We start from the raw sequence: 13,184 nt of genomic DNA, 5'->3' as shown, positions 1-13,184 counted from the left end.
ATCCACTTGTATTTCAATACTGCAAATAACAATATCCTGGACTACCCAGAGAGAGAGGGGGGGAAAAAGAGTTGACCAGGTCTACTAGCCTATGCAACTGTAAAAGAAGATCGGGACTGAAGTATATAGAGTCTAGAGAACAAGATATAGAAAACTAAATGTCGAATAAGTACGAGGATGTAGAATAACGCATGATATACTCCCGGGACAGCGCAAGGATCGCAACGAGTAGTAAAGTACTACTACTCCCTGTGGGGAGGCTTCAATCAATCGATCAGTTGATCGAGAGTACATACAGACATTCCCAACCCGCTCTGCCAACGAACACAATCCCAACACTCACTGGCCAAATTCAAGAACAGTAACACAGCTCGATTGAGCCCCCACAGGTCCATGTCCTAGAGCTAGGACCCCATATTTAATAGCCACCTTCCCACGATACGCAGGGGGTAGCCATAATATTCTCTTGCCTTGCAAGGTAACCCACTGGCCTTTCTGGATACGGACCTCCATTTCAGGCTTGACATTGGAGCATGTGCTCTGGTATGCTGGTGGCAAATCATATAACCCCAGGTCTGTCTCAAGATAGGGTCCAGAGTTACTGAACGAAAGGTCAGACACAAATCCTCGTGCATCGATGTCATGTAGCAAGGCACCGGTTGTCGCATCCCAAAGCTTGATTACATTGTTGGCGGATGCGAGCCATCGCCCGTCAGGCGAGAAGGCCAGAAGCCTGACAATGTATTCGTGACCTTCAAGTGTATACTGCAGCGTGCCAGTGACTAGGTCCCAGATTTTGATGGTGTTATCTTCCGCGCTAGATGCTAGCCTTCGTCCGTCTGGAGAGAGGGCCACTATTGTAACCGGGCTTTTGTGCCCCTCCAAGGTTTGGCGCAGAGGGCTAGACGCCGGATTGTTGAGAATGGTGTCGAATGCCCAAACCTTGATGGTTTCGTCGTAAGAGCCAGAAACGAGCCACCGGCCATCTTGTGTGAAAGCGAGCGAGCTAACGAAAGATTTGTGAGCCTCGAGGGTCAGCTGCGGAGCACTAGTTGGGCCTAGTTGCTGGATACTGATGATGCCGTCGTAAAAGCCCGAGGCCAGCCATCGCCCATCCGGTAAAAATGCTAGGGATACAACGGGGTTATGGATTTGAGGGGTCACCTGGAGGTCATTGGATAATAGATCCGAGAAAGTGGTGTCCAAGTCCCAGAGCTTGATGATGTTGCCCGCCGAGCAGGACGCCAGCCGTCGCCCGTCCGGTGAGAAAGCCAAGCATTGGGCACTCCAAGCATGCCCTTTAAGGGTGCGCTTCAGTGTACCTGTGGTCAGGTCCCACAACCTGATTACCCTGTCAAAAAAGTAGCTTGATGCCAGCCACCTCCCATCCGCTGAGAATGCCACTGCCCATGCTTTATCTTGAGGACTCCCGAGGGTTTGTTGTACGGTGCGATTCACTGGGTCCCAGATTTGGACAGGGCCAGCACCAGATGCCAGTCGCCCATCCTGTGAAAAGGCTACTGACTCAACAACTGATTGAAGGGCCTCAGAGGTATGCTGCAGGGTGCCAGTGACTGTGTCCCAGAGTCTAACGGTTTTGTCATCAGAGCCAGATGCTACCAGTCGACCATCTGCTGAGAAAGCAACCGATCGAACAGGCATCCAATGGCCTTTCAGAGTTTTATGCGAGTCGGTCGTCATATTCCACAGTTTGATAGTATCGTCAGCGGAGCCCGATGCCAGCAACTGGCCATCTGGAGAGAAGGCCACTGACGTAACACAGCCTTCATGTCCTGTCAGTGTCCGATGTGAACCGTTTGTCGGATCCCAGAGCTTCACGGTACAGTCAGCAGAGCCGGAAGCTAGCTGTCGCCCATCTGGTGAGAATACTATTGACTCGACAGGGCCAGTATGGCCCTCAAGCGTCTGCTGCAAGGTGCTCGTTGACACGTCCCATAGCTTGATGGTTTTATCATTAGCCCCGGATGCCAGCAATCGCCCATCCGGTGAGAAGGCCACCGATCGAACAGGCGCGCCGCGGTGACCCTCAATGGTTTCCAACTCTGCGCTCCAAAATTCTTCGGTTTCCGTCAACCTGTGTATCCACGACGGCATCTCAAATTTCTGTCTGATAACTGATCTCGATGGAGCAAAGATTATCCCGGAACAATAGAGTTGAAGTGGCGCAATATCGGCTATACCTCGACATTTTAGCACAAAACGTTTGGCATCATAGAGAAATCTCGACAGTTCGGATCCTTCCTGGTCCTGCATTTGTTAGTCATTGCCGAAGGAAGCACGCTGGTAAAACCAACTCACCTTGATGAGCGACCGCAACATCTCGATGTCTTCCACAATCTCAGATGCATAACCTAGGATGCACAGTGCTTCAGCCCAGTGAAGGAAATGCTCCTGTAAAAACGAGTGAACATTATCTAGTAGGGCTATCGGAGATTCACAGAGTGCTAGATGCCGCGTCCAGTATCGACAGGAATATTCTAGTTCCGGTGGTATATAATGACTGACCGGCTGACCGATTGTTTCTGTGTTGATCCCGGTCCGCTTGAACCCTTCATATGGTAAACAGCAGATGTTCGTTTTTAGTTTGCGATGCATTAGCTCGAGGGACTTGGTAGTCAGGTTTTGGTGCGCCCTTCCACCATCTACCCAGAAGTCTGTCTTCTCACGGGTCTCCGGGTCAAGAAGGAAGTCTCGGAACGATAAGTGGAAAAGCCCCACGGGCATGGCGTCGTCACCCGGTATGTTCAGCACTGCATGCAGCCGACTCAATCGGGTATTGATGACCCTCGCTGAGAGGCCAAGAATCTCCGACAGAGAAGTGATTGATAGGGGGGATTCAAGTATGATGATCGTACCAACTACCTGATGAAATTCTCCAATGATCATTTCCTTCCGTTTCCCACCATGAGTTGGGATTTTTTGCAGCACAGGAAGATATGTTCCGTCCAGTTTTGACTCTTCGTTCTGATATTCGAGGATCTCAGAGAGACTCTGTACCGGATCCAAATCATAATCCTCGAACACGCGGCACACGGTGGCTGCAAAGATGAATAAGGGAACTGACATTTGGACCAAACTTTTGAACTGTATGTCGCCAGGCCAGTCTGGAGGTAGTGACCTGGTTTTCTCGATCATCTTTAGCTTATGCTTCAGGAACAGTGATATGTCATGCTCAATCACCGGTTTTGGGATCTTGTGGAGAACAAGATCTTGATGGTTATCCCGGACAAGGTCATCTTGGAAGCCAAGCTGTATTGGTAGTTCCGGGCGGCTGGTTACGAAAACACGTAGCTGAACAGAATTTGACCTTTGAGCTTGTGGGGATTCTTGCAATTGTGGCAAGAGTTGCAGCAAAAGGCGTACATCTTGTTCTCCTTCACATTCATCCAGGGCGTCGATAACGATTACCAATCTCCTGACCTGCTGACTTTCATTTAAATCACCAAGTGGCTGAAGAAGAAGCTTTTCAAACTGGATCCTGAATCCACGCTTTGAGATATCAGGGTCATCTTCAATAGCCTTCGAGACGCTAAGGGCAAGATCTGGGATTGCAGCAATGAGCTGTCTTGCAATGGTTGAAACAAATCTCCGTGCATGCCCACGATCACCCTCGCCTCTTTTGAAGAAGTAGCTCGCTCCAAGTTGTCCCTTTTCCTGGAACATTCTGGATAATGAGCGTGACATTGTCGACTTTCCTGTTCCCGCCATTCCGTTCAACCAAAAGATACACGGGCCGTCTGAGGAGCCTCCCCAGTCGCTGACTCGCCGAAGAAGCTCTTCTCGAGTACCGGCAAGGCACTCCTCCTCGTGTTGATTTTGATACGAGTCAAAAGAAGCTCCTTCAGCATCTGGTAGGTTGTAAAGGTCGAATCTTCGGTGGAGGTCCTTGACTAGATTGATGAGATCATCTATCCTCCCAAGCAGCTCTTCTGCCTTCCCTTGCTGCTGGAGATGCTCATCATGCCTGACCCATTGCCGTAGCATTTCCTCATCGCTTTTGATTGCTGACTCAATCTGCTTGAGTGGATGATTGGTTACCGGAAATATACTTTCCAATATTCTCTCACCGATATTGGATTCTTGCATCCTGTACACTTGTGCTGTATAACGCAGTATACCTTTGTAGACTTGAACGATGGCAGTCTCGACTTGATCCTGCGTTTCATATTGATTTTCATGGTAATGCTCCTTTTCCACAAAGGCACAACGAGTTAGGACATCTGTCAGGAATGCAGATGATTCAAATTGCGCTTTTCGTATGTTATGGTAGTTGTGTGCTATCTGGAGATGATTGATTAGCTTGTTATCGCAATCTTGTATCTTAGGAACATACTGTCATTCCAAGTAGGATGATCCCCCAAGCACTTGATGCAACGAGACTTTGGTCGCCTGATACAAACACGTCCACAATGGCTCTAAAAGATAGTGTGGCATTCAGAATTTTGTGTGCAACATCTCGAAGGTTGATATCGTCCTTGTCTGCGCCCTGTTTTATTTTTAACCCCCCTTTTTGATAATCCTCATACTGCTTTTTTGTTGCTTCGATAACGTCATCCACTATATGCAGTATCTTCCCATGGTGTCCCTTTGCCTGTGCAACTTTCTGGGTACGTGCTAGGATGTCTCGGTCTGTTGAAGCTAGTTCCTGATATGCGATTTGCCACAGGTCTCTTCGAACCGCATCCACCTTTTCTTTCTTTATTTCAGGCACCGTTTCCGCTTTATGAAGAGCGTGGGAGGATTCTGATACTGTAGGGAGGCTCTTGAGTGAAGGAGGAGTATCCTCTCCACCCTTTACTTTGCGCCATATTTTCTTAGAGTAACGTTTCATGTTGGTGGCTTATTGTATGTATTCCGTGCATAGTCTCCAGTTGCAACGGCATCGATGAAGTTTTTATGTGAACTCGAAGGTGAGAATGAGGCAGTGTTATAAATGGCGCAGCCTCAGTAGGCGCTGGGCTGGCGCGCGGCTGGATAGCGGGGTAGCTGGCCATCATCCCTGTACTTTTGTACTCCATACCGAGAAGATAGTCCAAATTGCGACCATTGGAGCCTTACGAGGGCTTAAAGCTATTGGTCGTGTCTTAAGATGCATCCGGTTTGTAGCCTATCGCGTTGCCGCACAACTGAGGTGCTCGATGACCAAACTCTAATAGCCGCCAAACCCGTGCATCGCACGATAGAGTTGAGATTGTGTCTGAAATCGTTGGGGGATTGGTTTGAGATTAATATTCGATGGTCGGCGAGCCTCTCTTAATGGGCTGCTGGCCATGGTGACTGACAACCAACCATCATCCTGATTGTTAGGTGGTGTCCTCTTGACTGGAAGAGTCATGATGGTTCGGACGGGGCCGATCAGCAAATAGGCGGCCAACAGCCAGACAGCCCCTTTGTCGTATGGTAAGACAGATGGGCTACATTCGATCTTGGGGGGTTTAGTGTGCCGCAATCGAGCCCGAAGGTCGTGGAAGTAAGAACCCAGGGGGTCGGCATTATTGCAGACGGATCCGGGATGACCCGAGGACAGGAGCAACTTTGATCCGGACCGAGCTCCTTCAAGGCAGCAATTTCCTGAGAGCCTCAGGCAAACAGCCGGTCAGAGGGGCGGTGCATGTTCTGCCGAGCTGATTCCCGGACAGGCAGGCGGAGTGGTAAGCTGGCCGGCGTGGCTGGCGTGCACCCCTACGGAGTGTTCCAACTCCCATGATAATGGGACAAGCTAGATGACATAGTATGCTGGGAGTCTACCTCAGTGTACTGTATCAGTGATGAAGGTGGCCATGTACAGCACAAAAAAAAAAAAAAAAAAAAAAAAAAAAAGGGCTGTCAGGTAACCAGCCGGGTAGAAGTGAAGCAGAGTGGAAGACTTCACCCCCAGCCAGTCGCTATATGTTCCCTCCCATCAAGAGTGCTGCCAGTTGGCAAGCATGTATATCTCGAACTACATTCATACTACGGAGTAGGTAGTTGGTGACGACGTCCCACCACTACGAAGTACTCCGTACGGTCTGGTGTTTTCCTAGTGAGGAGGGGCCCCCTAGACGTCATAGTCACCCAAAACTATCAGCTGTGCAACTGCTAGAGTCTTGAATCTGATGCAAGTGTCACAGCTGAAAGCACAGGTGAAAGTGCTTCGACCGAGAGTCGCAGATAGCACCGATGATTGACCCCACCCCAACGATCGCGGTGGATGAGTCTGGCCACCTGGAGTCTGCAGTGTGCATCCCACTCCACTCCATGCCGCAGCTGAGCTTAATGACACCTACCCATTTATCTTAAGGCCTTAGAGAAATTGGGCAAACCGAATCTCGACCATCTGACTTATCGAGGGTTGGGGACTTCCAGGAATAGAAACGGCGCAAGATGACTATATGGCTATGACCCTCTGGTACCTAGACTTGATGCTGAAGGGAAGCAGGGGCGAGTTTAAGGTGCTTCAAGGCTTATCCGGAACCCTTTCTGAGTCGCCAAGACCTCCATCCGGCAATGGGGTTTCGGCCAGACCGCTTGTCTGACCAGTCTGGCATCACAATTGAGCTATCTCCCTACGAAACGGGTCGATGATATTGATGGAAGAGGACATGCGGGCGATGATCCTTCGATATCAGTGGGGATCGGAAGAATGAGGCTGCCCCGGCTGGAATTGCCACAGTGGTCGGATTTGAGTCCCCGGAATATGATCCAATCGTACTGATGGCGTTCCACCCAGCACACCTTGCCATGACGAGTCGAGTACTTACATAGTACCCGCTGCACGACTGTACATCCTACGTCCCAGACTTGACGCCTTCATAAGCCCAGGCTGTGCTTTGTGACATGACGACGTCGACGCTTGCTTGCCCGAGTGGCAGTGCACCACAGGGCGTTGGGCCTCACCAGCCACAGTCGCCTGATTGGTACACCGCTCGCTTTATTTTCCGTCTGGTGGGGGGAATGTGGGGATGAATGAATGGCGGCCATCGGAACCAAAGAGCCAATAATTGGTCAGCATGGACAAATGGGCCGAAACGGCCATCGGTCGGAGATTCAATTCGCCCAGCTAACTGCCGCAGATCTCTCAGGTTTCGCACCTCTTCCTTCGCCGGGATTCCATCAGACTGATCCAGGGGTACGATAAGCGGCTGTGGAGGGAGTACTATGCCTCATCTATTCGAGACTATGGACAGGGAGGATTGCACCACCTCCAACGCGCGTCCCCAACCGCTGCAGCAAGCCGAGACGTAATGGCATCATTTGGCGCGACCGGAGGCGGAAACCCACCATGAGATGATGAGGGAAATAACGATGCACCTTTGCGGTGAGTCCCGAGGGTACCCCTGACTGGTCTTGGCGGATCTGATTACGGAGCTCTCCCTCCGGCACCTGCATTCCGTCCGCCGCCATGCTTTCGATTGATCCGATGGGGTGTGGCTGTGTCACTACTATCTTCCAAGTTCTGGGTTTCTGTGGCACATGTTGGCTGTTGCCCAGTCGATACGGAGGATACTCCGTAGAGAACTGTCCTTCCCCCTTTACACCAGGCCGTCGAGTAGCCTGCCAGCCAGGGAGGTCAGCGAACAAGAGGATTGGGTGAAACCAGCTAGCCCCCTTCAGCTGGAGTGGAGGGTGAGACGGCTAAAAATGGTACTGGTGCTCGCTGCCGAGGGACCACGCCTCCCTCTGTCCGAAAACGAAGGAAGGCGATGGACCAGGTGGCTGATGAGGTGGGCCAGTGGCCATTCCGATCGTTTCGCTATACGGAGGATGCGGACGAGACTTCAGTAGGCGAGGGATAGTCGGGTGGGATCCTCGATCTGCAGCCATTTGAATGGCCCACGAAGCCCATGTTAGCGGGGGGCCAAGGCCCTGGTAGCCACTCAGGGCCCAGAAGGCCTCCCACTGGAGCTTGTCTCGACTTAGCTTCCACATCCAAGCCCAATCAACCCCCGCCAAGGATTCCCATCCACCCACCTCAGTATGCCCCTCCATTACCTTTTTGGGAGTCCCTGACAAGCCCCCACGGCAACGGAGGAGCTCAGCCTTCCATGATATCATTTACCCCTCCATCAGGGGCCGGAGAGAGGACCATAAGTGAGGCAGATTAACCTATATCTACCCCTCTGCCCCCCCTACTATCCTCTCCTTCTTCCTCATCAACAAACAACTTCTTTATTTCACATCCCTCTCTTCACTACACTTCAGCAAACATGCCTGCTTGGCTCGGTGAGTCTCCCTTGAAATAATTGGGGCTATTGGCAATGTGCTCTAGCTAACGGGTGTTGTGCAGAGAACTTCAAGTCCCACCGGGATGAGTACGAGGACGCTCCCGCGGAGCACAAGGCCAAGCTCAGCCACGAGGTTATCGGCGGTGCCGCTGCCTACGAGGCCATGAAGTCCTGGGAGGAGCACCAGGCCAGAAACGGTACATAGCTCTTCACCTCGCCTACCTCGATCAAACATACTAATTCCCTCTCAGGCAAGCCCGACAACCACGCCCAGGCCAAGGAGATCCTTGCTGGTCTTGCCGGTGCCTTCATCGACAAGGAGTTCGAGGAGAAGGGCATCCCCTTCGCTGAGCGTGAGAAGATGAAGTGGGAGGCCCGCAAGCACATCGACCAGACCGAGGAGAGCCAGTTCGAGTACTAAATTAAGTACTAAGCTGGGGCCACCTATCGAGTTATGATGTATGGTAGTGTGTATGACATGATCTAGAATATACCTTGAACACACAATATTTGCCGTTTCTACATGCCACATCCCGATCGTAGTGCAGTCTTCATGATAAAACCAAGGGTGATGAAGATCTACTGCTGCTCCGATTTACCCCGCGGGAAGACAATGGTGATGCGATGGCTGCTGACCGAAGCTGCATGCACTCGTCATCGACCCCGCCAACCCAATCCCAATCCCCAACTCTCAATCAATCCCTCTTAACTCCCCCAAGTAATACCTCCCTCTTCAGAACACAGAAAACACCAAACCGTTCCATTCTACCCCGTACAAACACAAAATATACTACTATTTACCTTAGCTATGAATCTCTTTGTTTGCGACCGTCCATAAAAACACCCTGAATAATTCGTACAGGGGTCTCATTGTTCCCCCCTCCGGAGGTAGATTTCCGGCTTCTTTGCTCTTGCATGGTTGGTCGCTTGGACCGCCAGCCCTGTAAACTTTAACTGGGATACGTGGACAAGGATAAATGGAGGGGTAGTAGTACCACTAGGGAAGGGGGGATGAATAGGGGGCGGCAAAGAGAACTTCAATTTTGGGAGGGATACGATGCGATCAATAGGATAGCTTTTAGAGAGGCTTTGAGTGGGGTAGATTTAATTCACTGTATAATCTGTTATTGTAGATGTTTATATTTTGTGATGTCCGATCGCATACCGGAGTACGTAGTACAGAGGATGTATCTAGCATGTCCGGCAGGTTTTGAGGGGAGGCATCAACTGGTCACTAGGTATACCACGCAGCCACAATACAGTATTCACCTAAATCCCGTATCCAGGACCCCCAGATGATAACAGTGGCAGTCACATGCTAAATGAACGCCACGTAGCGAATTCTTTAAGGGATGGCAATTAACTCCATCCCGCCGATCCGTCCCAAAGATGCGCCGCGTCGGATCCCGATCTACCACCTGGTCCACGGATTGAGAGTCTTAGGATCCGTGGCTTGCGATCTGATAGATTCGGTGATCGCTCGTATTTTGAAGGTCAGGTTGATCATATTTGAGATGCGATTTAATGGTGGCAGTTATCTTAACTACTAAGCGACTGGATTGAAGGTTAATGTGATGGTGGTGCGACCGATAAACTTCGCACGGGAAGCGCCAAAAAGTATGGCTTTGGTTGGATTAACTTTGAGTGGACTTTTATGGAGAGTGGTGCTTTGATGAGGGATGTGTACTTAAGGGAGTCACCTTGCCAGCATCTCAACCCGGCACATTGGAGAAATTCTGGAGACATGCCAAATACTCAATACGTAAAGGGGAGGTCCAAGGAAGATAGTAGCACAAGGGGTCAGGTACATATGGATAGTAACATGAGCCAGGGCTTCTATTAAAGCGACCGAACCTCTTGCTTCTGCTTCATGTCCTAAATGGGAGTGTGGAAGATACAAGATGTAATAGTTGCGGTTCGATGTTAAGTATACACTCTATACATGATACACGATATATCTAAACTGCTATGCAGCAAAGTTTCACCCTAACCAATCTAGTGTAACTTACTCGCCGCCAGCTCGTCCAGCCCCTGCCCCATACTCATCATCCGGTCCTATACACATTAGCAACAATAGTCTTCTTGAAGCAGACAGCAACTCACAGCCAGCCACTGCGGCATCCACTGCGAGATGAATTTAATTGCAGCACTATTCGGTCCTCGCCAGAACATGCCATGACCACTCTGACCCAGCACATCGGGCAGGATCAACTTCACGATGTCCTCGGCCGGACACCCCTTCGGACTCGCTTCGCCCGACGCCCAGCGGGAAATCGTCTCCGTGATGGCCGTATACCGCGAGACTGGAGGGAGAGTGAACGTAGGCTCATTTGCGTGAAAAGGCGTCATCACGGTGCCGATCATGAGAGTGGCAACTGACACTCCTAGTGGTGCTAATTCGAGACGCAAGGTCTCGGAGAGATTCGTCAAGGCGGATTTCGACGAGGAGTAGATGCCTATGTATGGTCAATGGCACGCCACGCTCTAGCAGATCGGAAACAGGTACCGATCCATGGCGTGGGGACGGCCGCGCCCACACTGCTTATATTGACGACCCGTCCGCCGCGGGCAATCAGTAAGGGCGCTAGGGCTTGAGTGAGTCCAAGTGGGCCCCAGATGTTGGTCTCGTATACTTGTCGGGCCTGGCCGAGGTCGACGTCTAGCAGGGGCATGGTGTAGCCTGTGCCTGCGTTGTTGATGAGCATGTCTAGGCCGGCTCCGTGCTGCTCGATGGCTCGGACGGCGGCAGCTATGGACTCAGCGTCGGTAACATCTAGTGGGAGAGTTGTGACATTTGATAGAGTGGTCAGGGAGGAGGGAATCTTGGAGGTCGAGCGCGCCGTGACAAAGATATGGTGGCCCTGATTGGCGAGGGCTTCCGCCAGGGCTGATCCGATGCCATTGGCGGAGCAGCCCGTGATCAAGATTGTCTGCAGAGGAGCCATTGAAGTGGTACTTCCGAGGTACTTCGGAGCAAAAAAAAGAATTGAGTGGTGGCTCTAAATACGCGCGAGCTGACAGCTGACGGCTGACAGTTCCGGGACAAGGCTGTGGCAGGATTTACTAGTATAGTACATCCCTGTCCGGACCTTGTGCCGTACCTTGTCCAATAATGAACCGACGGGCGTCAGACCGGAAGCCGGCTACGAAGCTGCCGCCCATCTCTCTCTTCCATCCCTACCATCTGCTCCAATACGCATCGATCAATTCTCTGCCTCATTTGTGTTCAACATGGATCCATCCATCCCGGGTGCGACAATGCAGCTCAACAGCACCGGTCCCAGCGACTTCAGCGGTGCTTGTGTAAGTTCCTCTGGTAACGTGGCTGTAATCCAAGGCTGACGGTCTAGTGTCTGGCGCTGTGGTCGGTACTCGGGGCTACCAAGGTGACCTTTCCAGGCTCCCAGATTTACGACTCATCGGTGTCCTCGTACTTTTCCCAGCAAGAGGCCCAGATCCAACCGCTCTGCGTGGTTGCTCCCTCCACCGTGGAGGATGTCTCTTCTGCATTGAAAACGCTCACCTCCATCGCCGTGTCGCTCCCTGACGAGGAAAAGTCGTCCTGTGACTTTGCCATTCGCTCCGGCGGCCATGCCACCATCGCCGGGGCAGCCAACATCCAGGGAGGTGTCACTCTTGACCTCCGGGGCCTCAATTCGATCGAGGTCAGCAGCGACCGGGACACCGTCATGGTTGGCGCTGGGGCCACTTGGGGCGAGGTGTATGCCATCCTGGATCCATTGAACCGGTCGGTCGCTGGCGGTCGCGCGGCGCAAGTTGGCGTCGGGGGGTTGACCACGGGCGGAGGCATCTCCTACTTCTCTCCCCGATACGGATGGACCTGCGATACCGTTCAGAACTTCGAGGTGGTCCTAGCGAATGGCTCGATTGTGAATGCCAATGCGCACGAGAATCAAGACCTGCTGGTGGCCCTGCGCGGAGGCTCCAATAACCTAGGGGTCGTCACCCGACTGGATCTGACGGCCTTTGAGCAGGGCCCTATCTGGGGTGGCAGTGTCTTTTACTCGCTCGATACTGTCGAGCAGCAGCTCAAAGCCACTGCCGAGTTCAGCGCCCCGGAAAGCTACGATGACTATGCCTCGTTGATCGTGAGCTTCGGCTTCTCGGGTGCGCAAGGCGCGGCCGTCGTCAACAGTATTGAGTATACCAAGGCAGAGGAGAACCCTCCCGCCTTTCAGCTTTTCACTGAGATTCCTTCGTTGTATAGCACGCTGCGCATTGCTCCGATGTCATCTATCGCCGCCGAGCAAGGGGCATTTTCACCCAATGGGAAGCGGTAAGTCCCCTCCATTTTCCACAGCTAACCCTGACCTAATCGCTGGATCCAGACAATTGATGGTCGTCACGACGTATGTGCCATCTTTGCCCATGCTGAATGCAACCTACCGTCACTGGAATACCAGTCTCGCCGAGCTTCACGGAGTGCCGGGCATCATCTGGTCTGTCTCTCTTGAGCCGGTGCCCCCATCAATCTACGCAAGGGCAGCAAGAGAAAACTCGCTGGGACTGTCGGATGCGTCTGGAACCCTCATGGTGGCCCTTCTCAGCGCGACCTGGGATGATGCCGCCGATGATGCTCAAGTGGAAAAGGTCGCTCGCGAGCTGTTCACCGCTATTGAGAGTGATGCTCACCGGCTGGATGCCTATCACCCATTTGTGTATCTTAACTACGCGGCGCCATGGCAGGATCCGATTGGTAGTTATGGGGAGGCCAGTGTTGACCGACTGAGACGGGTGGCAAGGGACGTAGATCCGAAGGGAGTGTTCACAGCGGATGTACCGGGGGGATTCAAGATTCCGAGGAGCAGTTGATCGTGCCGATGAGTGTCGCAGGTAGTGCTTAGTTGTCAGACAGGGATTAATGAATAGAAAGATTAGGGGCTTTCTTGAATGCCGATACCGTAGATTTGATTTCAGTTCCTAGATAATATACTGTGT

The 13,184-nt window shown here is 51.9% G+C and overlaps 4 protein-coding genes across 4 annotated transcripts; 2 read left to right on the top strand and 2 right to left on the bottom strand.

The window, feature by feature from the left end:
* Nucleotides 1–111: 111 nt before the first annotated feature.
* On the bottom strand, nt 112–5,193 carry BO80DRAFT_465924 (uncharacterized protein). Its single transcript, XM_025722755.1, has 3 exons — nt 4,355–5,193; nt 2,320–4,302; nt 112–2,268 (listed from the first exon to the last, which is right to left on the bottom strand). Exons 1-3 carry the CDS (start codon nt 4,850–4,852, stop codon nt 340–342), a joined length of 4,410 nt encoding a protein of 1,469 aa, XP_025573920.1. The 5' UTR covers nt 4,853–5,193; the 3' UTR covers nt 112–339.
* Nucleotides 5,194–7,868: 2,675 nt separating this feature from the next.
* On the top strand, nt 7,869–8,677 carry BO80DRAFT_426291 (DUF3759 domain-containing protein). Its single transcript, XM_025719727.1, has 3 exons — nt 7,869–8,223; nt 8,288–8,422; nt 8,477–8,677. The coding sequence occupies exons 1-3, from the start codon at nt 8,208–8,210 to the stop codon at nt 8,644–8,646; spliced, it is 321 nt and encodes a 106-aa protein (XP_025573919.1). The 5' UTR covers nt 7,869–8,207; the 3' UTR covers nt 8,647–8,677.
* A 1,460-nt stretch (nt 8,678–10,137) lies between these two features.
* On the bottom strand, nt 10,138–11,240 carry BO80DRAFT_384752 (SDR family oxidoreductase). The gene is made up of 3 exons (XM_025716964.1): nt 10,732–11,240; nt 10,329–10,681; nt 10,138–10,280 (listed from the first exon to the last, which is right to left on the bottom strand). Exons 1-3 carry the CDS (start codon nt 11,168–11,170, stop codon nt 10,221–10,223), a joined length of 852 nt encoding a protein of 283 aa, XP_025573918.1. The 5' UTR covers nt 11,171–11,240; the 3' UTR covers nt 10,138–10,220.
* Nucleotides 11,241–11,382: 142 nt separating this feature from the next.
* BO80DRAFT_426289 (FAD-binding oxidoreductase) lies at nt 11,383–13,137 on the top strand. The gene is made up of 3 exons (XM_025719726.1): nt 11,383–11,528; nt 11,576–12,522; nt 12,575–13,137. Exons 1-3 carry the CDS (start codon nt 11,457–11,459, stop codon nt 13,056–13,058), a joined length of 1,503 nt encoding a protein of 500 aa, XP_025573917.1. The 5' UTR covers nt 11,383–11,456; the 3' UTR covers nt 13,059–13,137.
* Nucleotides 13,138–13,184: the final 47 nt, after the last annotated feature.

The sequence above is a fragment of the Aspergillus ibericus genome (assembly GCF_003184845.1).
Source record: "Aspergillus ibericus CBS 121593 unplaced genomic scaffold BO80scaffold_27, whole genome shotgun sequence".
NCBI classification, from domain to species: Eukaryota; Fungi; Ascomycota; class Eurotiomycetes; order Eurotiales; family Aspergillaceae; genus Aspergillus; species Aspergillus ibericus.
Note: the sequence above shows the minus strand (reverse complement) of the source record. Positions and strands in the feature narration are given on the sequence as shown.

What these genes read in the sequence shown, in the direction of transcription:
- BO80DRAFT_465924 (XM_025722755.1), bottom strand. Translation starts at nt 4,852, where the DNA reads ATGAAACGTTACTCTAAGAAAATATGGCGCAAAGTAAAGGGTGGAGAG. An exon ending in TCATCCTACTTGGAATGACA is followed by an intron (nt 4,303 to 4,354) that starts GTATGTTCCTAA and finishes AATCATCTCCAG; the next exon opens with ATAGCACACAACTACCATAA. An exon ending in TGTTGCGGTCGCTCATCAAG is followed by an intron (nt 2,269 to 2,319) that starts GTGAGTTGGTTT and finishes TAACAAATGCAG; the next exon opens with GACCAGGAAGGATCCGAACT.
- BO80DRAFT_384752 (XM_025716964.1), bottom strand. Translation starts at nt 11,170, where the DNA reads ATGGCTCCTCTGCAGACAATCTTGATCACGGGCTGCTCCGCCAATGGC. An exon ending in CGTCCCCACGCCATGGATCG is followed by an intron (nt 10,682 to 10,731) that starts GTACCTGTTTCC and finishes GACCATACATAG; the next exon opens with GCATCTACTCCTCGTCGAAA. An exon ending in GGATGCCGCAGTGGCTGGCT is followed by an intron (nt 10,281 to 10,328) that starts GTGAGTTGCTGT and finishes TAATGTGTATAG; the next exon opens with GACCGGATGATGAGTATGGG.
- BO80DRAFT_426289 (XM_025719726.1), top strand. Translation starts at nt 11,457, where the DNA reads ATGGATCCATCCATCCCGGGTGCGACAATGCAGCTCAACAGCACCGGT. An exon ending in GCGACTTCAGCGGTGCTTGT is followed by an intron (nt 11,529 to 11,575) that starts GTAAGTTCCTCT and finishes CTGACGGTCTAG; the next exon opens with TGTCTGGCGCTGTGGTCGGT. An exon ending in TTTTCACCCAATGGGAAGCG is followed by an intron (nt 12,523 to 12,574) that starts GTAAGTCCCCTC and finishes CGCTGGATCCAG; the next exon opens with ACAATTGATGGTCGTCACGA.
- BO80DRAFT_426291 (XM_025719727.1), top strand. An exon ending in GGAGCACCAGGCCAGAAACG is followed by an intron (nt 8,423 to 8,476) that starts GTACATAGCTCT and finishes ATTCCCTCTCAG; the next exon opens with GCAAGCCCGACAACCACGCC.